The sequence below is a fragment of the Indicator indicator genome, chromosome 5, assembly GCF_027791375.1.
Source record: "Indicator indicator isolate 239-I01 chromosome 5, UM_Iind_1.1, whole genome shotgun sequence".
In the NCBI taxonomy this organism is placed as follows: Eukaryota; Metazoa; Chordata; class Aves; order Piciformes; family Indicatoridae; genus Indicator; species Indicator indicator.
In genome coordinates this window covers 7,449,818-7,475,653 of record NC_072014.1, presented here as the reverse complement: position 1 = coordinate 7,475,653, position 25,836 = coordinate 7,449,818, and the positions used below count along the sequence as shown (strand labels likewise).

General features: G+C 46.8%; 1 protein-coding gene across 1 annotated transcript in view; it reads left to right on the top strand.

Annotated features, from left to right (window-relative positions):
* The first annotated feature begins 550 nt into the window (after positions 1-550).
* TMEFF2 (transmembrane protein with EGF like and two follistatin like domains 2) overlaps positions 551-25,836 on the top strand; it is a 152,626-nt gene continuing 127,340 nt past the window's right edge. Inside the window, exons 1-4 of the mRNA XM_054380994.1 lie at positions 551-725; positions 2,069-2,178; positions 8,180-8,309; positions 12,702-12,728. Of these exons, the coding sequence (XP_054236969.1) occupies positions 551-725; positions 2,069-2,178; positions 8,180-8,309; positions 12,702-12,728 (442 nt within the window). The remainder of the gene's footprint in view (positions 726-2,068; positions 2,179-8,179; positions 8,310-12,701; positions 12,729-25,836) is intronic.

Genomic DNA, 25,836 nt, shown 5'->3' with positions numbered 1-25,836 from the left:
TGGGGGTTCCGGGGCGGGAGGGGAGCGAACCACGCACCAGCGCGGCAGCCCCGGCGTGGCCCCCCAACCCCAGCTCCTTCCCCCGGGCGCTGCCGCGGCTCGCAGCCACAGCTTGCGGCGGCGGGCAGCAACACCGGCAGCCCCGCCCGCCGGGCCCCGCAGCGCTCTCGGCCAATGGGGGCGGTGCAGCGGCGTCACGTGAGGCGGCGGGCCGGGACCTGCTGCTTCCCCCGCGCAGAGGGATGCGGGCGGCAGAGCGGGGCAGGCGGCGGCGGCTGCGCGGCGGCGGCCCCTCCGCGCCCTCCTCTTCCCCCCCGCTCTCCGCCGCCCGGCCCTTATGGCAGCCGCTCCCCGCCCCGCCGCCGCCCGCATCCCCGCTCCTCCCCGCCGGGCTCCGCCGTTTGTCCCAGTATCGCACCCGAGCTCGGCAGCCGCTCGCTGACCTGCTGCCGGTCGGGGCCCCCGGGATGCCCAGCGGTCCCGCTGCCCGTCCTTGCTGCCGCCCGCCGCGCCGTCCGGGGGGCACACCGGAGAGTTGAGTTAGGAAGTCATGGTGCCCTGGGAGCCTTCCCCGCCCCGGCAGTGCGGCGGCTGGACGCTCTGCGACTGCTGCTGCTGGCTGCTGCTGCCCGCCGTGCTGCTCGTCCTCGCCCGCCCCGACAAGCTGGCGGCCTTCCCTACCTCCTTAAGCGACTGCCAGACGCCCACCGGCTGGAACTGCTCCGGTAAGCACCGGGAGCACCCCGCGCCCGACCCCGCCGTCTGCGCAAAGTTGCCCGAGGGGAGGCAACTTCGGAGGGTGATGCCGCGTCCTGCTGGATACACGAGAATAGAGAAAGCAGAAAGTGTCGGGTGTCGGGGAGCTCGCTGCCCCCGGGCGCTCCCGTTGCCCCTCGCTCCGCGGGTCCGGGCGCGGCAGCCGCGCCCTCCGCCGGTGCGCAGCGCGGTGGCTGCGGGCGGCTCCCCGCGGCACAGCTCCCCGGCCCCGCCGGAGCTCAGCGACGCTCATAAATGGGGCAACTCGGCGTGGGGTAGCGGAGAGATGGAACCGTGTGTGTGTATCCTGCGGGTACGAAATTAGGAGGAAATAGGGGTATGGACACCAGGAAGCCGGTGCTGTTCCTTGAAGTCGAGCTGACCTTTAGGATGAGTTTCCTATGTAGGTCAGCAGCTCACCCTCCTTAGATAGGCAAAGCCTGCTACTGGGAAAAAGCGTTCTTTATGTTCTCCATGTGTTAGATGGGGCAGGGACGGGGGCAATTTCCACTGTCAGCTCTTCCTTTTAAACGTGTTGTGATACGGTTAAGAGCGCTCAGATGTCCTTAAAAAAATCGATGGATTTAGACCTTAATGGGTTTGGAGTCTGATAGAGCTTTTTTTTTGCTTGTTTAATACCTTTCTGCACGCTGCTGGAATAGGGAGCCAGCTCTAGCGAAATCTGAAATTCATGCTTGAATTCGTGAACAGAATCTTCAGGCAGATTTGTTGGGTTGTTGGTTTTTTATTCCTGGAGAAAACGAAGGCAAAGAACTCAGCTCACTCAGCGGCTTGTGGGGAACCTGGCACTCTTCCTGTTAACTTAGAGGTGATCAATCTTCATTGGGATCAGGCAGACCATCACGGAAAACACACAGCTTGTTTGTCTTTATTATTGGGGGCTTTGTTGCATCACACGTTGGAGATATTCCAGTTTGGACTTTTGTCCAGCAGATTTGCCATCAGATGGGGGGATAAGGCGATGATGTTTCCAAACTAGAGCTGTGAAATGGTGTAATTACCAGGTGACTTTTGTGGAAACAGTCTGCAAAATAGAAATAAAGTGCATGAGGTAGCAGGGAATGAGAACGGCGAGGAAAACTGAGGGGAAAATAACAGGAAAAAGTGGGAAACTGAGGACAGAGAAGGGCAGAAGAAAATCTGGACTCTATCATTTCATCAACAAGGTTATTGTGCAGCATGCATTAAAATGCAATCATCCTGTATTGTTCTTCTTGCCAGACCAAAGCTGACATCTCTTTCTTTTTTTTTTTTTCCCTCTTTTTTTATTTCCCCCCCCTTTACATTTGAGGTTACGATGACAGAGAAAATGATCTCTTTCTCTGCGACACCAATACCTGTAAATTCGATGGGGAGTGTTTAAGAATTGGAGACAGTGTGACTTGTGTCTGTCAGTTCAAGGTAAGAAGATTGATATTTCCTTCTCTAATTCACTATCGAGACTACAAATTGAGAATGTCCCTTTTATTACCTATCACCTGGCAATTTATTTCCCTACGTGCGGGGAAGTTAGAGGGAAAACCTGGCAACGCATCAAAAAGCTGGCAGGAGAACCAACTGGTGTCAGGAAGACAGAAGTTTCTCTGGGAAAATGCAGATGCTGTGGCTTTAAATGCGACTCTGGCTCTGCAGTTTCAGACTCTGCCTTGCTGATTTTGTTTTTTTCCTACCCTGCCCTTTTACCGAGGATTTAAAGTCCTTTCTAAATTCATTTCTGATACAGATCATGGCTTATTGTATTCGGAGTTCTGATCTAGTTAAAGAAATGGATCTGTAATGTGCTTATGCAATATTTTCAGGAAGGGCTGCGTAGTGACAATGCTGCTGCCTGTTTATCTGCCCAGCTGATCAGATTAAGCAGCAATCCCTCTGTTCCCAAATCATGAACTTCCTTTAGGTTTTGGGTAGTGTTAGGGAGGTTGTTAGTTGGTAGCAAGGGTTTTTTCCTTCAGTTTCTTCTCTCTCCATCTGACATCTAAACCAAGTCAGGCAATTTCATTAGGAGGGTTTCCATTTAGTATGTTTTAGCCAAGTCACCAACTACCTGTGCTTTACATAAGGAGCTGAATCAAACCTGAGCAAATTAAAGGAGTTGGAAGCATGTACCATGTTGTATGAACGTCTGTGCCTCTTGTGATTTCTTGCATTTTAATGTGGATCCATGAAGTTGTGGAACTTGTGTCACTTGCTTTGAGTGCTTGCAGCAGAGCAGGCCAAATAGTGCATGGTTCAAGATCGTATTCATCCAGTAATGATTAATTTATTATTGAGCTTTGATAGACTATTCACTTTGAAGTGTGACAAGTATTGTTTGTGTTTCTAGAGCTGAATGTGTCTTTGGAGTAAAACCCCAAGTGAGAAATTCCTTTGTTTAAAACAAAGATAGAATTTTCTGTCAGAAGAACAAGAGGGTTGTTTGCTGAAGTGCTTGTGTTTTCCCACTTTGGGAGAGAATTCACATCAACTGTGAGGGTTTTTGATTCCATTTCCAGTGTGAACGCAATCAAAAATTCACTGTGAGAAGGCTGGTTTGAGCATTTTCCTTCACTCAGCACATGCAGTGATCGAAAGCTTGGGCTGTTTTCTCTTTCTAAGAAAAACCTGTGATGTGATGGAATGACTGACTTGTCCCACTGCATGGTGGTAAGCCAGGGCAGATGTTGTGTCATGACCTTTGGGAGCTAACAGCAACCACAGGGAGCACTTGGCTCTAGTCTTTGGCCCCAGTGTGGTGCTGCCACTTGGCATCAAGCAGTGGACTCGCCGCCTAGAAGGAGCAAGCTCAGATGCTGCTGTCAGCATGGGAGAAGGCACTGGGAGTGCTGTGTTCCCAGGGCAGGATGCTTGTCCATGGTGGCTCAGAGTAAATGAGGCTAAGTAAGCCTCTCTGGGCCATGTTGTCCCCTCTTTGAGGGATGAACACATTTATGTGCACATACTGAGCTGAGCACTTCTGTAGGGGGCAGCTGAAACAGATCCCAGGAAATTCAAGGTGTACAAATATGTAATAGATCAAAAGAGTGAGTTGGGCAGTCGTGGGCCTGATCGCTGGTAAATAGGTTGACATCACCAGCCTTCTCTCATTTCTATGGCCTTTGGATCAGGCCCTGTAACCACTCAGGAGCTCTTTGTCTTGGACCTGCAGGGCTGACTGTGACCTTGGAGGGCACATTACCTGTGGCTGATCCTGTGCCAGCGCTGCGAAGGATGGTGCAGTGCCGGGGGCTTCTGCAGTCAAACATCCCTGCTTTGATACAGGCAGAGCTTGGGGGGATGTTAGCTTCTCATGTAACATCAGTGGACAATGTGACAAGCCAGAAAAAGATGCCACCAGAGTAGAAAATTAATTCCTTGTGCAGCATGTGAGGCCGGCTGAATAAGGCAGAGCTGGCCAGGTAATTTATGTCACGAGTAAGGGGATCCTCCATCAGAATTCAGGTCCCCCTGTTTCGGTGACAGCTCTCAGGGGTGATAGTGAACAAATCAATAGCAGACTCCTCATCACTATAATTACTTTTTATGTTTTTGCTAGAATTTGCCAGGGGCTTTAACTGCAGCAAGAGAGAACAGACAAGGATGGAAAGCTAATTTTATTTCCATGCTGGTGAGAAGTCCTGGGCTGGCCAGTCTATCTCTTGAGGGGCTGGGGGAGGCAGAAGTGGCAAGCAGGGAGGCTGCCTTTTTTTTTTTTTTTTTTCCCAAACCGAGATCACAGATGTGTCCTACCTGTCCAAGTGGAGTTAGAATTAATTTACGTTCATTTGGGAGGTTGAATATGATCCTACTGCTCTGGAACACCTGAGTTAGGCTTCCATCCCTGGAAAGCCAGCAGGCATGTGCTGAGAGGAATTCATAGTGGTTGTCTCTGTTGTTGTACTCTACTGCAAACTGATAGCACGTTCACCAAGTCCTCATGATGAGATGTGTACTGCATTGGAAAACACCACATCCGGTTCTGATCAGCAAATGCAGATCCAGCCCCTGCTCGGAGCTAGCCCAGACCTTGGTGCTGGATAGGAGACAAGGTACTGGGTCAGTGCTAGCTCCAGCAATGGGGCTGAGTATGGGGGAAACCACCACACTTTCACTCCCTGCGCAGAGCAGACTCAACAGGTCCACCAGAAGGAGTGGGGCTGTGCCAGCAGGCGTGTGGTTAGAGACACAGCTTGCTGGGATCTCTACTCCAGTCTGCCCAATGTCATAGGTCTGGCACCCTGGATTCTTCTCCCTTTCAATTAAGATTTCATGAACATAGCAAAAGTACAGCAGGGTATTCCCATCAATGCTTCATGGCTTTTCTCTTTAGTCACCCAGAGTAGGGACATTTGCTGTGGGTTTTCTGTGAAGAAGTTGTGTTTTCATGCTGGTCGAATCCCTGCCGTACTTCAGTGTTTGTGGAGCTGGAATATCACCTGGCCAACTTGCAGCGTTAGGTTATGTTTCCAGATTATATTTTTGTGCTAAAGACATAGGTGGCATTTGGGGAGTGGTTAATCTATCAGGGTAGGTCTAACTTAACAGTGCTACCAGGAGGGGGAGATCCCCAAGGAAGCAAATCTTAGGTTTTCAATTCCCAGCACTGTCCCCAGTGTTTGCAAAGCTGCTTTGTCCCTGGTGATAGTGGGTGCTGATGGCTGCTAGAGCTGAGGAATGCCACTTTTGGCTGATAGGTGGCTGAACAGGATGCATCCATTTGCCTGCACTGCAGCTGTGTTTTAGACATGTGCAAGTGGAGAGTGAACTATGCTGCTGGGTTTAGTGGGAGTTCTGGTGTGGATTTCTCCAAGTTCATCTGCCCTTACTTGAGGGATGGAGAATCATTCCCACATCTAGGGCCTGGTTATCAAGCCCTAAGCTAAAACCAAAAGAGCATTGCTAGGCTGAGGAAACTGACAGTCGGTGTCTAATCTTTTCCAGTGCTAGCAAGAGGTATTTTATGACAGTGAAGAGCTCTGAGTACTGGATTCAGCATGGTCAAGAATAAGAGTCTAGCTCTGGCAGGTTAGGAGTAATCTGGTAACTAATGACTAACATCACAACCTTATCAGCTGACTTGTTTTCCTTCCTGGGTAACTTCCACTACAGTTTCCTGATGGCTTTCAGAACCACCCAAGCTTAAAGTCAAGTCAGGATCCATCTGGAAGATCTCACTTCTTTTGTTGCTTGTGGGTTCTGCCTTTTCAATCTCAATATGAGTTGTCCAAAGGTGATGGTGGGGAAGAATGGGCAACAGATGAAGAAATACATCTCTGATCAGTGCAGCTTGAAAAGGAAAAGACTGCATCACCTGTGCTCATCATGGAGTACCCTCGACTTCTGCTGACCAAAACCAAGCTTAAGTGTGGTGGGAGCCATGAGAGAGATGAGAAAACTTGAACCAGGAGAATTAATCCTTCCTGGAGCCCTGCTGTCTCTTAAATGAGTCTTTAAATGGCCAGGCTTTGGAATAAGTTCCAGCCTAGCTTGTAGCAGCTCTGTCACTCATTTCTGAGGATCAGGATTTCTCTTCTTGATGCTGTGTGCTGTCAGCATAGGGCTGTCTGGCCTTTCAGATTTGCAGCTGAGTCAGTGTAAAAGTTCATCTCTTACTCTGGGCAAAACCAGCAGGCTTTGCCACCGTGTTTCATGAGAACGGGATCCGCTGTTGTTCCTGTGTGTAACGGAGCCTGCTGAGCAACTTTGGCCCAAATTCTGCACAGACTGTGCTGGCAAGAAGTCCCATGAGTGATCAGCAGGTAGTGTGTTTAAAGCAAGCATGGTTTGATCCATCATGCTTTAAAAACGCCTGTGTGATGATGTTAATTGTACTGGTCAAATGCTCCACAGCAGCTGCTGGAGGCTGATCTGGAATTTCTGATTGAGGTTGGCATTTTCTGCTTGAAACATTGCTCAGTTTGGAACATGATGGTGCACACACTGTAGAAACATTTATTTTAATCAGCTGCTTGAAGTCTTTGCGTGGAGGAGCGCTTGGTTAGGAGCGAAAGGGGAGAATTTCTACTGTCAGAGCTGCTGGTTTTCTTTCTTCTTCCACAGGAAGAGAGCCCTGAGAGTGGGCAGCAACTTTGGGAAGAATGAGGAAAATACAATGCATCAGGAAAATGTCATTTGATTTGGCCCAATCAAAATGTCACTCTGACCAGCTATGAATAATTTCTTGGCAGTTCCTCTGTGTGGAGGCTTGCAATTAACGCAAGTCTCTGTAATTGTTTGTGTTAATCACTTCTGCAGTCATTAACTTTTGAAGCTTATTTGATGTTTGTATCCCTGGAATTCCAGGTCTCGATTTGACACTCTGCCTGATGAGCACACTTTGGACGCTTTGTGGTACAATGCACCTCAATAGGACCTAGGATTTCCTTTTCATATATTTTTCCTTGGATTTAAGCAGAGTTGAGCATTTGTAAATAACAATTGTGATCATTCTATTTGTTATAATTAAACAATGAGACCTACCAGGAGTACAGTAATCAGGAGATAATCATATCCTTGGTATAATTACCACATGCAGGGTACATCCAAGTATTTCTGAGCTTCATAGCTTGATTGTCTTATGATAACTGCACCTGGTAGGTTGCCCAATTTTCACTATAAAATGGAATTATTTTTATTAAAATGAAAAAGAGAGGGCAAAGCTGTCATCCAGTGGCAGAGGAAGCAGAGCAGGGAGTTTGCAGGACTTTGAGGAGTGAGATGGTGTGAGGAACTTCTTTGGCTTTGCCATGCTGCTGCTGTTCCTGCCTGTTGGCCACCGTGAGGAGAGCTTGGACCTTGGTGGCGCATGCTGGCAACAGCTTGTGGGAACAGCAGCGTCTCTGCAAGAAAGAGGAATGGATTTTGATCATAGATCTCCTGGAAATAATCTCCTTCCGTCCAGGCCCTTCTAGTTATTGCTACGCACTCGACTAGAGGGTTACAGATAGGGGCGGATGGGTGCTTCTGTGCATGCAGACGGCTGTGGCTGGAGCAACGAGGGCTGTGTGTGCGGGAGGAGGGGAAGAATCAGCTTGTTCCTTCCAGTTTGGCTGCAGCCATTCAGTGGAAGCACACGAGCTGCTTGTTGCAGCTGCCTGGAGGAGCCCTTTGTCTTGCTTGTATTCCTGCCCCAGGAGTTCCTCCTGGCAGGGCGAGGTCTCTTTGGGGACTCTCCCTGAACACATTGCCCATTCCAGTTTTCTGCCCAGTCTGGTTTTTGCTCCTCTGCCTATTGTCTTTTTAAAAATTCCGCCTTCCCTCTCCTCTTCTAGCTGTAAAGCTTATGGGGAGGGTCAGTGTCTCCCCTCTCTGTTGTTTGCCCAGAGTTTTAATGCTGGGGGTGGCGGGGGGGGGGGCACCCAAATGAACACTGTGCCACCCAACTTGTGTGACTCACAAGCTGCTGCTCTCTGTCCATTTCCACCAGTGTAACAATGACTACGTGCCCGTGTGTGGCTCCAATGGTGACACTTACCAGAACGAATGCTACTTGAAACAGGCTGCCTGCAAACAGCAGAGTGAGATCCTCCTCGTGTCTGAAGGATCGTGTGCCACTGGTACGTACAACCCACCGCAGGCTGCCTGCAGCCCTTCCCATGCCCTTTTGATAAAATAACCTGTGGATAGCAAAAGCCATGTGCATCCTTGCTTTGCATTCATGATGAGTTAATTCTTGGCAGTCTTAATTGTGAGATGTTGCTGCCATCCTTCCTTTAAGTGACTTAGTATGGGAATTTAGATGGAACTGTTAGAACAGGTCTGGAGGAAGCCACCAAGATAATCTGAGGGCTGGAGCACCTCTGCTGGGAAGATAGGCTGAGAGAGTTGGGGTTGTTCAGCCTGGAGAAGAGAAGGCTGTGGGGAGACCTTAGAGCAGCCTTCCAGTATTTAAGTGGGCTACAGGAGAGCTGCAGAGGGACGTTTTACAAAGGCATAGAGTGACAGGATGAGGGGTAATGGCTTCAATCTGAAAGAAACTGGATTGAGGTTAGATTTTTAGGAATGGTGAGGCACTTGAACAGGTTGCCCAGGGAAGTTGTGGAGGCTCCAGGCCTGGAAGCATTCAAAGCCAGGTTGGATGGGGTCTTGAGCAACCTGATTTAGTAGGAGGTGCCCCTGCCCATGGCACGGAGGTTGGAACTAGATGATATTGTCACAGTGAATTAGAGGTTGAAGGTCCCTTCCAAGCCAAAGCATTCTGTGGTAGGCTCATAGTCTGAGAACATCCTTGGTATTGTTTTGAAGAACACAGCATGGAAATTGCTTTCTTCCTCTAACGTCAATCTTGTGCAGTGCAGCACAGAAGTTGTTTTTCTAACCTGAATCTTACGCTTGTGATCATCCTCTGCCCTGGGCACGCTTCTGAGCTGCTCCAGCAAGTAACTGGAAGCAGATTAAATGAGCAGATGTCTGATAAATGGGCGTCTGGATTACTACAAACCTCTCCATAATCTGGAGAAATAGAACTGGAGCATTACTGCCTGCAATCCAGTTTCTTAGTTTCTTTTTCCTTACACATGTAGGAATGATCCGAGCTGGTATGATTCCACAGTCCACTGGTTGAACCCTGCCAATTTATACCAGCTGAGGATGCAACCCCAAAAATAAAAAACAACCCAAAACACTGAAGGAACAAAGCTGTGGAAGAGGTTTTTTGCTGAAAGAATTTATTAAAGAGCATGCATCAAAATTGAGTGGCATTTGAGACGTCTTTGTTTAACTCTTATCATCGTGAGCTATCTGTATCTCTGCTTTCTCAAACAGCTGAGAAAGTGAGGAAAACCAGGAAAACTGAGTTGCTTACATGCAGGAGTTCACAGGATCACAGGATGGTTAGGGTTGGAAGGGACCCCTGGAGATCTTCCAGTCGAACTCCCCTGCCAGAGCAGGACCATAGAATCTAGTGCAGGTCTTACAGGAATGCATCCAGACAGGTCTTGAAAACATCCAGAGAAGGAGACTCTACAACCTTCCTGGGGAGCCTGTTCCACTTCTCTGTGACCCTTACAGTAAAGAAGTTCTTCCTCATGTTGAGGTGGAGCTTCCTGTGCTGTAGTTTATATCCATTACCCATTGTCCTATCACAGGGTGCAAGCGAGGAGAGCCTGTCCCTTCCTTCCTGACACTGAGCCCTCAGATATTTATATACATTTATTAGATTCCCTCTTAGTCTTCTCATCTCCAGAGGAAAAAGCCCCAGGGCTCTCAGCCTTTCCTCATACGGCAGTGCTCCGGTCCCTTAATCTTCCTTGTGGCCCTCAGTCAGACTCTCTCAAGTAGGTCTGTGTCCCTCCTGAACTGGGGTACCCAGAACTTGATGCAATATTCCAGGTGGGGCCTCACCAGGGCAGAGGAGGAGGACCTCCCTCGATCTGCTGGATTCACTCTTCATAATGTTTTTGGGTTTGATGTTTTGGTTTTGATGTTTTGCTTTTTGTGCTCAGTATCTGGTAGAGGTGGGCAGTGAAGTTAACTCAAAAAAGAGCAAGAGATGCGAGTCTGTATTCTTGAGAGAGTTCTTTAAACTTCAAGCATTTGTGGTTTGTTTTTTTCCTTGGGCTGAGGATGGAGAAGTCAATAAAAAGTGCCTTAGACAAACTTTCTGCAGTGCTGTAATTTTGGTGTTTCACACACTTGAGAGAAAATAAACCTCTGTCCTTGGAAATGTTCTTCTCTGAAGCTGTTATCTGACAGTTTGTTTTTTTTTCTCTCCTCTTGGAAACTAACACCAAATATATGCTACAGGGTTCTTTTTGTCTGTAGACTGGTATTAAGCAGAGCTCAGGCTGACAAACCTATTGTGGTGTAAGGTTTGTTCCACTCAGTAAATTCTCCCAGCACCAGCAACTGGTCTTTCGTGGCTCCAGCTTTTTGATGAAAGGGATAAATTTAGTTACATTGGTCCATCTCATACTTCCTTGCCTATGGCAATGGCCATGCTGGAAGTGTTCTCTCTGAACACATTGTGGATTTTGCAATCAGAGAAGGAAAACAAACCAAAGGCTTCCCTGAAGTCTTCATCATTTGGCTTCTTTTTAATTATCCAAAAGAGGAAGCCCAGTGGAGAGGGAGCAGTCACGTACCTAAGGTTTTCCCTGTGAGGGCAGAGAGTGAGTGTGCAGGATGCTCAGCAGAGAAGGGGAGGTCTGTCACCAAGAAGGCCTCCTGATCATGACCAACAGAGGTCTGAGCATCTAAGGTGGGGGTGGAGGGGAAAGGCACAAGGTGCCTTCAAGGAGCCGGAGAATATGGAAGCTCATTGCAGGAAGCTGGTGATAGCAGGTATGTCTGTGCTGGGAAACACCTGGCACACATGGAAAACAGAGCTTCTTAAACCCATGAGGGCACTGTAATGAAGATGCCTTGCTTTCCTCTTTCCTCAGTAGCTTGTTGGGGAAAGAGCGTCAGGACAAACAATCAGATAAGGCAAATGCAGGAGATGGTCACAGGGAAAACACTGTTTTCCGTTCTGTAGCACTGCTCTCACATCTGTTCTATGTAGTCTTGCTGTGAAATCTGCCATTTAAGTCACTCGTGTGACAGGTTTCTTTAAATAAAGGGTTTCCTTTCATTACCTTTGGGTAGTGATGACACATCCAAGCCAGGTCAGATCCACCAGAGACCTTGCTGTCAGTAAATTAGATCTAACAATTCACATGGTAATCAAATCCGAAAGAAATGTTTCCAAACTCTTTCTGTTCATCTTGATGCTGAAACACCAAAGGACAACAAAGCTGGTGAGGGGTCTAAAGCACAAGTCTTGTGAGAAACATCTGAGGGAATTGGAGTGGTTCAGCCCAGAGAAAAGGAGGCTGAGGGGAGACCACCTGGCTCTCTGCAACTCCCTGAAAGGAGCTTGGAGTGAGGTGGGGGTTGGTCTGTTTTCTCTGCTAACTAGTGGTAGAATGAGAGAAAATGGCCTGAAGTTGTACCAAGGGAGGTTTAGATTGGGTGTTAGAAGAAAATTCTTCACTGAAAGGGTTCTCAAAACACTGGAACATCTTCATCCCTGGAGGTGCTTAAAATAAGAAATGTGGTGCTAAGGGACATGATTTACCACAAGCCTTGGTAGAGTTAGAGAATGGTTGGACTCAATCTTACAGGTCCAACCAAAATGACTCTATCACAACCCTTCTAATAAGGGGGAAGGATGGGATGACAGTCTCCCTCCCTTCTCTGCAAAAGAAATTCCTATCAGGAATAAAGCTTTGGGCTTGGCAGTTTAATGGTGTTGTACTTTCTAAATTTGTTATTCTCCTCGTTCCAGCCAACAAAACATTGACCAAGGGAAAAATAAAGTTAAAACAGTCAGCAGCACCCTTGAGAAAAATGACATTTTAATCGTTTATCGGAAGACCAAATAATGATAATTTTGATGGTTTATTCCAACTAGTCATGAATCTCCTTTTCTGGAGACTTTCAAGACCCCCCTGGATATGTTACTCTGCAACCTGATCTAGGCATACCTGCTTTAGCAGGAGGGTTGGACTAGAGGATCTCCAGAGGTCCCTTCTGATCCCCACCATTCTATGATTCTATTTGTTGGGATTTTACTATTTTATAAAGGTAATTATGTGAATTTCCAATCCTCAAACAGATGGGTTTGAAAAAAAAAATCTATTTGTTGGTGAGGGTTTAGTATTGGCCAAACAAAGTGTTTGGAACAAAGATTTATCAGTCTTGGTACAACAAAGTGAGGCAGAGGCTTCTGAGGACATTGCAGCCCTCCAGGGCTTATGTTACTATAGTCTGATAGAGAGACTTGAAAGAAAAAAAGAGTTGAGATGTGAGGAAGATGGCTTGAGTGAACTCCTTTCCGATCAGATCTCTGTAATTTACCCAGGGATGACATCAAACGTGAGGTACACTGTGATGCACTCAATGAACACTCTTGCTTTGCATGTGTGCTGGAGCACATGAATATAAATTTCCTTCTGTTCTCTTTTCAGATGCTGGCTCAGGATCTGGGGATGGAGGTAAGAGCCATCTTCTAATCTCTATGCTTGTGTGTGCGCATGTCTTTACAGCATCAGGCTCCTTGCAGCTGAGTCATTACACTAGGTGTTGTCTTGTTGTTTAGCTTCTTCTTTATTAAAAGAAAAAGTGAGATTCTGTATTTTAACCAAGCTGGAACCTAATAATGCTATGCTATTTTTTAGGGAAATTCAGATTGCTGTGTTATTTCTAATAGGACTTGGAGTCATTTGTGGGTTGTGCTAAGAGCTCTATCTCCATCTACTGTTGCAGTTGCACTCATTTGTTTTATGTTTAGGGTAATATTTGTTTTTTTTGCTTTTAAAACACCAACCAAACCCTTGGCTCCTCCTCACTGGAGGATTCAAGCCAAATATTTTGTGGTAACAGAGAGCATCCTATCAAAGAGAGGAAGAAATGTCAGGGGGAAAGAACAATGTGTGTTTTATAAGAACAGCAGCAGCAAAAGCAAAGGTGGAAATAATCCAAACCCCTCACTACATACAGGGAATGCTGCAGGATATAGGCAAATGTGCATTTTGGTGTAGGGTCTGAGGTTTTTTTCTAGTTTTTAGTGCAGTCATTTATGGGTTTGCTGCCTTGACGCTGGTCCTAGGGTTTGGAAGTACAAGTGTTGGGTCTGAGTGGTGCCCAAGGAATGTGACTTTGGGAGCTGCTTGCATGGTGGAGCTCATGGATCAGGCTTCTCTGGTAACTGGGATGGCCAGGGCTAGTTTGGATGGCTGTGGAAGCTTGTTCTTAAGAATTACTCTCACTTCTAACCAAGCCCTCTGAGTAAGCTCTCAGAGCCCCATGGCAGGGGAAGGGCAAGATCAGCACTGAGCTGGGATGCTGCAGGGTTCCACCTGCAGGGGCAGCCACTGGAATCTGAGCCAGCCTCCTGCATAAGACACAAACAGCAGGTCTGGGCTCTCACCCAGTTTTTATGGCTGGTCCTGGCTGGATTCAGTCCTGTTGTTTGGCAGAGGTTCACCTAGTCCTCCTGTAGCTTTGCTAACCAGTATATTAGAGTGCAAGGTGTAGGTAAAGTGTTGTTTTTACCTATGAAGTGGTCAGCAACAAGAGCATGAGGCACTTGGAAGGGACCTAATGTTCTGCAGTATGAATACTGGGTTCAGTTTTGGGCTGTTCTCTGCAAGGCATCAGGGTGCTGCTAGAGGATGTCCAGAGAAGGGCAACAAAGCTGGTGAAGGTTCTGGGAACAAGTCTTGTGATGAACAGCTGAGGGAACTGGGGTTGTTTGGTCTGGAGAAGAGGAGACTGAGGGGAGACCTCATTGCTCCCTACAACTCCCTGAAAAGAAGGTTGGAGCCACGTGAGGGTTGGTCTCTCCTGCGAAGTAACAAGTGACAGGTGAGAGGAAATGACCTCAAGTTGTGCCAGGGGGGGTTCAGTTTGGTCATTAGGAAAAAATTCTTCACTGGAAGGGTCGTCAAGCCCTGGCACAGGCTGCCCAGGGAGATGGTTGAATAATCATCCCTGGAGGGATTTAAAAGCTGTGTAGATGTGGTGCCTGGGGACATGGTTTAGCCACCAGCCTTAGCAGTGCTGGGTTAACGTTTGGACTTGATGATCTTTAAGGTCTTTTCCAGCCTAAATGATTCTATGATGCTGGACTCAGACTGCTTTCTGGAAATCAGGACACTTCACCAGGCTTTAAATGTGGCTCCCCAAACCCCACAACCTAAATATTGCTATTTGTTTTCAAAGGATTTGTCCAGCTATTCGTGTTTCACTCTAGTGCCTTTTAAAATTCTTTTAAACAATTATGCAGAAGAAATTCTCTTAGTGCTAACAAATCTACAGTTTAATTTATATTTATGATTGAGTTTTCATGCATGTGGTCCATAAATCAGATTTCAGATGAAGTTGCACAGAATTCATCACATGTGTACCAAGGAAAGCAGATAAGATTTCCAGATTGTTTTAAACCTGGGGAGCTGAGTAAACAAACTTGGCCACTTTCTAGCAGGAATAAATTCCATATTCCCATAGTCAAAAACAGCAAAGGAATTTAAAAGGTTGTTTTCCAAACAACAGACAAGCAGGACAGGACTTCAGGGACTGAGTGAGCAGATAGGAAGGAAGCAGATTGGTGAAGGACACAGAACCAAGTTGGTGGGTATGTTTAAAGGTCTACAAAGCTGCCTTGTATTATTCAAGATTTAGTAGGCATCTCTGGCTGTTCTTAAAGTACAGGAGTGTATTTATGTGCCCTAAGAAGCTAAATCCAGCCAAGTAAATGCTGTCACTACATCACTCTTTACTAGACACGGGCTTGTTGTAAAAGCTGTAATAAATTTTGGATGCCAGCACAGCAAGTCTTGTAAAACCCACTCCAACAATCGTGAGTGGGATATTTTTCTATGAGGAGCCCAAGGTCTTGGGCAATCCTGGGTGTTTTTTGGGTTTGTGAACATTTTCCTCCTCCCTTATGCTTCCTTAAGAAAAACTACAGCCATAGGGGCCCTTCCAGCTGACCACACCTCTGCCTAGATTGGCAGAAGAGAGCTGTGCCGGATGCTGTAGGTGTCAGAGGTGCTGGGTATGTCCGTGGTGAGGTACCTGGGATACCTCAGGCTCTGGGAAGCCCTTGGGAACAGCCATTGTCTTGGTGATTTATCACATTTCTTGTTGCTGTTGGGAGTTCCAGCAGGACACAGGCTAGCAAAACGCTTCAGTACTGCTGTTTACTCTCTGTAGCATCTGTGTATCTGTAACAAGGATCTGGACAAGGGGACTGAAGGTACCCTCAGGCAGTTTGAAGAATGCACAACTTGAGGGTAGGAAAGCTCTACAGAAGGACCTGGATAGGCTGGACTGATGGGCTGAGATCAATTGAATGTAACAAGGCCAAGTGCTGGGTCCTGCACTTTGATCACAACAACCCCATGAATTTTCAGGTTCAAGGCTTGGGGAAGAGTGGCTGGAAACTGCCCGGTGGAAAAGGACCTAGGGTGCTGGTCAGCAGCTGGCTGAAAGTGAGCCAGCAGTGTGCTCAGGTGGCCAAGAAGGGCAACATCATCCTGGCCTGGATCAGCAGTAGTGGGGCCAGCAGGACCAGGGAAGGGATTATCCTGTAGTTGGCACTGGCGAGGCCATATCTTGAGTACTGGGTTCAGTTTTGGGCCCCTCACTCCAAGAAGGGCATTGAGATGCTGGAGCAGGTCCAGAGAAAGGCAGCGAAGCTGGTGGGAAGGGTCTGGAGAAAGGTCTGGTGAGGAGCAGCTGAGGGAACTGGGGTTATTTAGTCTGGAGAAAAGGAGGTCTTATTGCTGAGAGGAACTTGGAGCCAGGTGGGGGTTGTTTTCTTCTCCAAGTGGTAGGACAAGAGGAAATAGCCTCAAGTTGCACTAGGGTAGGTTTAGATTGGACATTAGAAGAAACTTTTCCCCTGAAATGGTTGTCAAGCCCTGGAACAGGCTCCTCAGGAAAGTGGTGGAGTCCTCCTCCTTGGATGTGTTTCAAAGAGGCAGGGACAGGGTGCTGAGGGAAATGGTTTAACATCAAACTTGGTAGAGTTAGAGAATGGTTGGACTGGATGATCTTGGAGGTCTTTTCCAGCCTAAACAGTTCTGTAATTCTACGATTCTGTCTACTGCTTCTCCCTCCATGGAGCTCCTTTGATGTGAAATGGTAATTAAGGGTTCAGAAATTGCTGGAAAGGTTTTGATGCACAGGACAGATGTATGCAAACACACCGTGTGGTCACTCAGGCCTTGTGTTCACAGAGCAGGAACGTGATAGCCAGAGGCCATGTTTTTGCCTGCCACGTTTTCCTTTTGTGTATTCCTACCTGGGTTTGCAGAAAAGTCTTCTCAATTCATTATTTAGGAATTGAGGTTTTCTGCTTTCTCATCAAGGATGCTGGAGCAGAGAGGTCTCAGTTCTTAGCACTTTAATGATCTGGAGAACTTTCCAGAAGTGATTTCTTCTTTGTGCAGCAATAGCATACAGAAGTCCCCTTACTTGTAAACTGGTGGGAAAATCTTCATCTCATTTGACTACTGAGTCTTCAGGATGTGCTTTTGGGGATGTCCACTAAATGGGTAAGAACAGTAGGTGTTCAGGTTCCCTCTGCAAAACATGTTTTTCCCTGTAGATGAAGGCAAGCTGTGGAATCAAGAGCTGTTGCTGTGTTTTGATTGCAGAAGCTGGGAGTAGGATAAGGAGTTATTTAAAAACCCATATCCCAGAAAGATACTAATCAATGGCAAGAAAAAAAATGAATGTGAAAGAGTTTATACAGAGAGTAATTTACAGAGATTCCATTCATTTTCATCTAGCTGCTCTCTAGACAACTGGGTTTTTTTAGAACCAGTGATTCATGTTTTGGTCTTGAGCAGCTCTATAATGAATTCTTGCTCGTTTCCTAGCTCCCTTCAAACATTGACAAACTCAAGATGCAGCATTTCATTATAGCTCCTAACGTGCTCAGAACATCTTCATTTTGTTTTCTTCTTTCCAGTGACCACTTTGGTCCCCTCCTGGCATTTATCTTTATGCTTAGTTCTGTGGATTGGCTTGCGTTTGTTGTGCAGTGGATTTGCTGTGGGGGACTGGCACTAAGTGGTTCTGTGGTCCCCAGCATGGCAGTACACAAGAACTAATGTTAAACTAGTTCCAGAACCACATTCCTTTCCCATTCAATCCCCACTGATTTCATAGGGAATTGCGTGGAGCCTGTGGGCACACAGAATCATAGAATCACCAAATGCTTTAGGTTGGAGAGGACTTTTAAAGGTCTTCTAGTCACCAGGGACATCTTCAACTAGAGCAGGTTGCTCAGAGCCCAGAACAATGAGAGCTGGAATGGTTCCAGGGATGGGGCATTTCCTACTTCACTGGGCAACCCTGGTCTTACCACCCTCACTGTAACAAACTTCTTCCTTAGATCTAGTCTAAATCTTTTCCTAGTTTGATTTTAACATTAGTTCCTTATGGTCTCGGCCAAAGCAGAACGACAAAACAAGTCATTCTCCATGAATTTCATCGTCAACCATTTATTTTACAGTAGCATCTAGAGGTGTTAGTTATAAGATTAGGAATCTGGTGTGGTACACCCTGATACCATGAGGCATTTCTTCACAGTGAGAAAGAGAACACAAACCTGTGAAGCAGGGTCTGCATATCCAAGTTGGGCAATGGCTGGAAGTCGTATCACACTTTGGGACTCCCCTCTCTAAGAAGGACAGGGAACTGCTTGAGAGAGTACAGCAGAGTTACCAAGATAGTTAGGGGGCTGGAATAGCTCTGTTATGAAGAATGACTGAGGTATTTGGTGCTGTTTAGGCTAGAGAGGAAAAGATTGAGGGGGGATCTTCTCAATGCTTGAAGGGTGGGTATGAGGAGGGTGGGGCCAGTCTTTTGTCAGTGGTGCTCAGTGACAGGACAAGAAGTAGCAACAAACTTAAACATAGAAAGTTCCACCTACGCATGAGGAGGAACTTCTTTACTTGCAGGGTGGTGGAGCTCTGCATTTCTGGAATCGTTCTAAACCTGGCAACCCGCTCTAGGTGAACCTCCTCTGACCCAAGATTCCTTCCAACCCCTACCATTCTGTCATTCTGTGCTTCAGCAGCTGAATTGGGAATAACACTTGCTGCTTCAGAGCCAAACCAGGGCTGTGTCTTTCGAACCATGCTGTTGGTCAACAGTCCCAGGTGTAATCCAGAAAGAACTGGAGCTCATACTGTCCCCAGAGTTAGTCACTCCTAATTTCTTAGGCAAACCTGGAAATAAACAATGTTACCAGCCATCTTCTTCTTCCCCACTGTCAGTCTCTCTCCTCCTCCAATATTATGCAGGAAAACTGATATTGTGTAGCTCTTTGTAGGCTCTAACATGTAGATTTAATGATAAATTTGGGATTCGGATCTGCCTTTCCTGTTGACTTAGATGTGTGAGTAAACACATGCATATTATAAAGCTGTGTGGAGCAGCAGTCATCTTGAAACATTAACCCAGAGGAAACAAGGAGATAAAAAACAACACTTGGAAGGCTACATTATTTTTATTAAGGCAAATGGTCATGCAGCACTTGTATTTTTTTTTTTCTTGAATCAACAAGCAAATGGCTACTTTGACCCCATTGCATTTGTGCTTGTCTCCCTGCTGGTTTCCTCTGACTATCTTGCTGGTTTTCCACCCATTTTCCCCTTCTGCTTTTATTCCATGCTTGATTGATAGGAGAGCTATGCAGAACACAAAGGAGATTGCTGTAAACACTGTCCTGGCAATAATGTTTGAGCCAAAATGCACTGTAAAACCTGGAGTGTGTGTTGGTTGGAGTGAAGCAGAGTATAGAATGCAGTGCTGATGCATACTCATGTTCTCAATATAGAGGGATGTACTGGAAGTGTTCTGATTTAACCTCTGAGAGAAAGAATTCAGATTTTAAGCTACAGATTCTGTCCCTTTCCTGGGTGAAACGGGCTGAATACAGGGTGGATTTTGATTATCTGCTGACCCCATGTGCTACTATCAACTGCAATAAGGCAACAGGAAAGCTTCTCCTGCTCTCATTTGATTTGGGAGATGTAATTTAAAGCAATATCAGAAGGTACAGAATCAACCCTAAGCAGTGTACACTGCCTGGGTAAATACCTCTGGAGGGAATGTTTAAATCTGAAGTGATTGACCTGCCTGCAGATGGTCAAATATAGGTCTCCTTTGTTAAACAAGTTTTTCCCTTGTTAACCTCAGCATGGCACCGAGCCCAAACCGATAAGCTCTTTGGAAGGCTGGGTTTATTAGCTCAGGCTCTTCACTCTCCTAACACGATTAGATGACTTCTAGTTCAGGGCTGAGGCGCATCTGACCTGTAGAAGAGGCAGGTCAGCAAAAGGCAGCTAATGTCTCTTTGTGGCCTTTAAAAACTATGAGAAGATGAAGTTCCAGTGTCTTTGTTGGCTAAAGGAGCTCTTGGGCATTTGCAAGTGCTGAACTTTGAGGTCCCAGCATTTTGTGCTGGCTGGGATGCATCAGTGTTTTTTTAAATCCTAGGGAAGTATGGGAATGACAGGAACACCAGCTTTGGGATTCCTCTCAGGCTCTCATTTGAGCTAAGTGCTGAGCTAATCAACCCTGCCTGACTGAGATGTTCCAGCAAATCCCCCCACAGCTCCCATCAGCTTGTAGCTTTCCAGGGTTACAGATAAAGTAACAGTCTGGGAGATACTGGGTTTGGATTTTATTGCCTGACTTCTGCCTGTCTTTTCCTTGCTGCTTCTGGAGTTAGAATGCAAAGCTCTAATGAAAATAAATGTTTTATCCCTGTGCTTGCTTCGATATTAATGAGCCAAAGGCCTTGCTTTGTTGTTGATGTGAATGCAGAGGTCCTGTCAAGCAAGACTATCAACACTGAGAAACACCATGGCAAAGAGCAGACCCATAGTGAAGGATTTGCAGCCCATTTTCAACCCTTCGTGCAAAAGTGAAGGAAGCAAATATGAGATGCCATAAAGATCCACAGTTTTGTAGGTGAGAAGTAGGAATAACATCCACTCCTAGCTTCTTTCCCAAATTATCCAGTTCTTTAAGGGTTTTAGCATTCCTCTTACGTAGTTCAGAGCTATGCAAGGAGGCTGTGACTGGGACATGCTCACCCACAGCCAAAAATACTGAGGGTGCTCTGGTTTTGCTTGCGAAGTCCAAATTTGCCTGTCCACATCAAAATGGAGCCAAAGCATCCCAGCTGTGCTGTCTAATGTGCAATCTGTCAGTCCGCAAAAAGCCTAGTCATCGAATCCTGAGATACTGCAGCAGATGACAAAGGGGACATCTCATCACAAACACCCATTTCTTGGTCTGAAATGGTAAAGGCAGCACGAGAAAGAGGCAGCAGACTAGGTTTGTGTGCTACATCTCTGTAACCCTCAATTCATTTTCATTGTGACAGTTACATTGCACACAAGCCCTCTGAGGAGAGGCTGAGGGAGCTGGGGTTGTTTAGCCTGGGGAAGAGGAGGCTCAGTGGAGACCTCATTGCTGTCTACAACTACGTGAAGGGAGGTTGTAGCCAGGTGGGGGCTACAACCCGGAAACCAGTGACAGAACGAGAGGACACAGTCTCAGGCTGCCCCAGGGGAAGTTTAGGCTGGATGTTAGGATGAAGTTCTTCACAGAGTGATTGCCCACTGGAATGGACTGCCCAGGGAGGTGGTGGAGTCACTGTCCCTCGAAGTGTTTAAAGAAAGACTGGATGAGGCACTTAGTGCCATGGTTTAGTTGATTAGATGGTGTTGGGTGATCGGTTGGACTTGCTGATCTTGAAGGTCTTTTCAACCTGGTTAATTCTGTGATTCTGTAATTGTAGAGTCACTGGAGATTAGCCCTGGTGGCAGTGAGAGGTGAATCTAGTCTGACATTTTGCTTTCCTTTGCAGAAAGTTCTTCCATAGGGAAGGAAAATGCTTCTCAAGCTTTCATGGAATTGCAGAACAATAGAATTGTTTTGGTTGGAAACTATTAGGTTAATTGGATCCAGCTGTTATCTCACTCTGCTAAGGCTGCTGCTAACCCATGGCCCTCAGCACCACATCTCTGTGTCTTTGAAACACCTCCAGGGATGGGGATTCAACCACCTCCCTGGGCAGCCTGTCCCAGTGGTTGAGAACCTGTTTCTTCCGGTGTCCAACCTGAACCTCCCCTGGTGGAACTTGAAGCCATTTCCTCCCATCCTCTTACATACTACTAGGAGGAAGAGACCAACCCTCCACCTGGTTCCAACCTTCTTTCAGGCAGTTGTAGGGAGCCAGAAGGTCTCCCCTCAGCCTCCTCTTCTCCAGACTAATCCCCAGTTCCCTCAGCTGCTCCTCACCAGACCTGTTCTTCAGACCCTTCACAACTTTGTTACCATTTATAGCTTTGTTGCTCTTGTCTGGACACGCTCCAGCACCTCAATATCCTTCTTGGAGTGGGGGGTCCAAAACTGAACCCAAGGTGTGGCCTCACCAGCACCAAGTACAGGGGGCCAATCACTGACCCGGTCCTGGTCCTCACACTTGCAGGTGCAGGCCAGGCTGCTGGTGGCCTTCTTGGCCACCAGGGCACACAGTGGCTCATCTTCAGCCTGTTGGCAGTCAAATAGCTCTGTCACAGGTACTCCGAACACTTTACTTTGTGTGGTAAGAGTGTGTGACTGCACTCATGCTTCACTTTTGTCACATGCTTCAATGCCACTGGCTTTAAAGTTTTCTTCCAAACGTGGTTGTCTTTTACAAGTGGGCCCTGAGGCAGCCTTGGATTGACCAGAACTTCTTCAGATCCTTCATACATGGCTTGGTTCTATAGTCTGTGCTTGAGTCACTGAAGAAGCTGATTCACGCTGCGCTTGCTTTGAACTGGTTTTGGCGTGACACAGGATTTTGCTAGATGCTCTCATGGGATCTTAGAAGGAACAAATGGGATGAGAACTGCCAAGTCTCTTTCAGGGTTCGTGTACTCTTTAACTATTACATTTCAGACCTCAGCTGCAGCTGGCAAATAGAATCTATTCTGCACTGGGTGTTTAAATTCCCTTTTGTCTAAGAGGCTTTTTTTCAGAGATTGGGAAATAAAGTCAGAAATGTTGCCTGCTGTCTCAGAAGGCAGTGGGGGTTTATCTTCAGGAAGGGCATGACAGGTTCTCAGACACTTAGCAATCCGGATGTTGCCACCTGCCATGTAAATGCACATCCAGGACAAGTTTAATGAGCGTGATGCAAGCCCAGGAATCCAAAGCAATTCCTAATCAAAAGCAGACAAGCTGAAATTTTGTGGTGTAGCTCTACCAGTTCTTCAGATGTTGCTACAAGTCTTTCAGCCCAGGTTATTGAGTGGTCTTGCAGGAGACAGTTATTTTTTTCATTTAAAACAAACACACAAAACGTTTTTAGTCCTTGTTGCTCAGGACTAGAAGCCCTGATGCTCAACAACAGGGAAAACTCCAAACTGCATTTTGAAAACGTCATGATTCAAGGAAGAAGAGGTCTAGGCTGGAGAGTTAGGTGGGAAGAAACCTAATGAAATACAAGTGTAAAGTCTTGTATCTGGGAAAGAACAACCCCATGGACCAGGAGAGGTTCTACGTGAACATAAGGAAAAACTCTTGGAGGGTGACAAAGCACTGGAACAGACTGCCCAGAGAGATTGTGGAGCCTCCTTCTCTGGAGACCTTCAAATGTGGCCTCAATTCATTTTTGTGTGACCTGCCCTAGGTGATCCTGCTCTGGCAATGGGCTTGGACTCAAATCTTTCAAGGTCCCTTCAAACCCTTAACATGTCTGTGATTCTGTGAAAACTCTGTGTTAATTCATATGATTTTTTTTTTTAATGCCTTGAACTTCTTGTTCTTGCCTTGTTCGCAGTGCATGGGAGGTGGATAATGGTGGTGCCTATTTAAACCCTATTCAAAAAACAGCTACTGAAGCAGGATCCTTTTTACCTCAGCAGCCCCTGATTTCTTGCAGGCAGAATTAAAGCAGACCTAGCTAAGGGACTTCAGTCACATACTGGTTTGGGTTGGAAGGGACCTCCAAAGGTCATCTAGTCCAACCCCCCTGCTGTCAGCAGGGGCATCCTCCACTAGATCAGGTTGCTCAGAGCCTTGTCCAGCCTGACCTTCAAATATCTCCAGGCATGAGGCCTCAACTACCTCCCTGGGCAACCTGCTGCAGTGTTCCACCACCCTCATGGTGCAGAACTTGTTTCTAACATCCAATCATAATTTCCTCTTCTCTCATTTCAAACCATTGCCCCTTGTCTTATCACTATCTTGGAAACAGTCCCTCTGCAGCCTTCTTGTAGGACCCCCTTCAGATACTAGAAGGCTGCTATTAGGTCTCCTCCAAGCCTTCTCTTCTCCAGGCTGAACAACCCCAGCTCCTTCAGCCTGTCCTCATGGGAGAGGTGCTCCGGCCTAATAATGATGATGATAATAATGATGATGATGATGATGATGTTGGCTTTCAATACTCAGGAGAATGTTAGGTCTGAGGAAATGTCAGTGTGTGGGCATTAAAAAGAGTAGGGAGGGGGAAAAAAAATCCAGATAGTTCTAATTCCTGTCAGTCTGACATTGACTGAGGTAAAACAGGACATGCAGATCTGGACCTGCTTAATAAAGAAGCAAATGAGTAGAGCTGAGCAATATGGGCTGATGTAATAGATTTTGTCAACTAATTGAGATGTTATTTATGAAGCTGCAAGTTGGCTTGATAAAGACAACAATATTGATGTCGTGTACGTGGATGTCAGTGAAGTATTTGGCATGCCGTTGCATGGCACAATGATTAAGAAGCAAGAATCATGCAAAATTAATGTGGTACACAATTAGTGGAGTAAAACCTGCCTTTCACAATGTAATTATAAGCAGATTTATCACTGTTAGGTGGGCAGCACAGGAATCGGCCTCGTGCTCGCTCTTTGTTTTACCTATGACTTGAGTGGCCACATACTTTCCTCATTGATCAAGTTCTCTGCAGAGATAATTGGGGGAGCAAGAAGCAAAGAGTTGACTGGCACAGCCCAATCTGATTTACTAGGTACACTGGTGAAAGATCAGGTCTTCTGATGTGGGCAAACATAAAGCCACAACCATTTGAAAACAGATGGGAAACCAGAGGAACAAGGTGGAGAAATGCCTCTGGAAACAGTGGTGCTACAAAGGAAGCTGGTAGTGGGCTTCTTGTGAGTGTCTTTTGCCAACACAACAGACCAGAAGTCCACTCTTCTCCTGCTACATTCAAGAGGCAAACACTTCAACAGGTTTCAGATGTCAAATGACCTCCAGTTTTACAAGACATGATGCTTGCAGCTCCAAAGGTGCTGAGAAACAGGACAGAGGGCTTTGCACAGCCAAGGGTGGTGGCTGGCAAGCAAGTTTTGCTGTGAAAGCTTGAGTGCCCTTAGCTTTGTCAAGGGAAAGGAGAGAGCTTTGATGCCATTAGTTTTGTCAGGGGAGAGGAGAGAGGTGAGTAGGTCATGATCAGTAAGTACCAGTGTACTGAACACAAATGAGCAGCAGGGCTCTTTATGCTGACAGGCAAAGATCTAATGAGATGCCAGGCTGGCAATTAAAGCTGGACAAGCTCAGAGTAAAGTCGGGATGCAAGTTTGTAAATGGAGGCAGTGGCATGTAGAATCACAGAATATTAGGGGTTGGTAAGGATCTTGAAAGATTGTCCAGTCCAACCACCCTGCCAGAACAGGATCACCTAGAGTAGGTCACACAGGAAAACAACCAGGTGGGTTTTGAGTGTCTTCAGAGAAGGAGACTCCACAACCCCCCTGGGCAGCCTGCTCCAGGTCTCTGCCACCCTCACAGTGACAAAGGTTTTCCTTATGTTCATGTGGAACCTCCTCTGTTCCAGCTTGCACCCACTGCCCCTTGTGCTGTCATTGGACATTACTGAGCAGGACATGGCTCTATCCTCCTGACACTGCCCTTCACATCTTTATAAACACGAAGGAGGTCACCCCTCAGGCTCCTCTTCTCCAAGGTAAACAGCCCCAGCTCCCTCAGCCTTTCCTCAGAAAGGAGATGTTCCACTGCCTTCAACATCTTTGTGGCTCTGTGCTGGACTCTTCCAAGCAGTGTCCTCATGTCCTGATGTCTGGGGGCCCCAGACCAGGACACAATATTCCAGATGTGGCCTCACCAGGGCAGAGTAGAGGGGGAGGAGAACCTCTCTGACCTACTAACCACACCCTTTCTAATCCACCCTAGGATGCAATCAGCCTTCTTAGCCACAAGGGCACATTTCTGGCTCATGGTTATCCTTCTGTCCACCTGGAACCCCAGGTCCCTTTTCCCTACGCTGCTCTCCAACAGCAAGAAAGAAGTGATTAAAAGTTATGTCACTTGAGTTTTAACAGTTGAATATCTAGATTGCTCTGTTCAAACAAGGATGAACTTGGAAGTCCAGGGCCTCTGTGACATGGCAGGTCACAACGGAGGCTTAGTGGACCCTTAATTCTGTGTACCATCAATTACTTTGCACAGCTTCAGCTCTCTACAACTTCCTGAAATGAAATAATTTTATAACTTGTTCTATGATTCTGTGAGGTGGGGATTTGTCTATTCTCCCAAGGAACTAGAGATAGGACA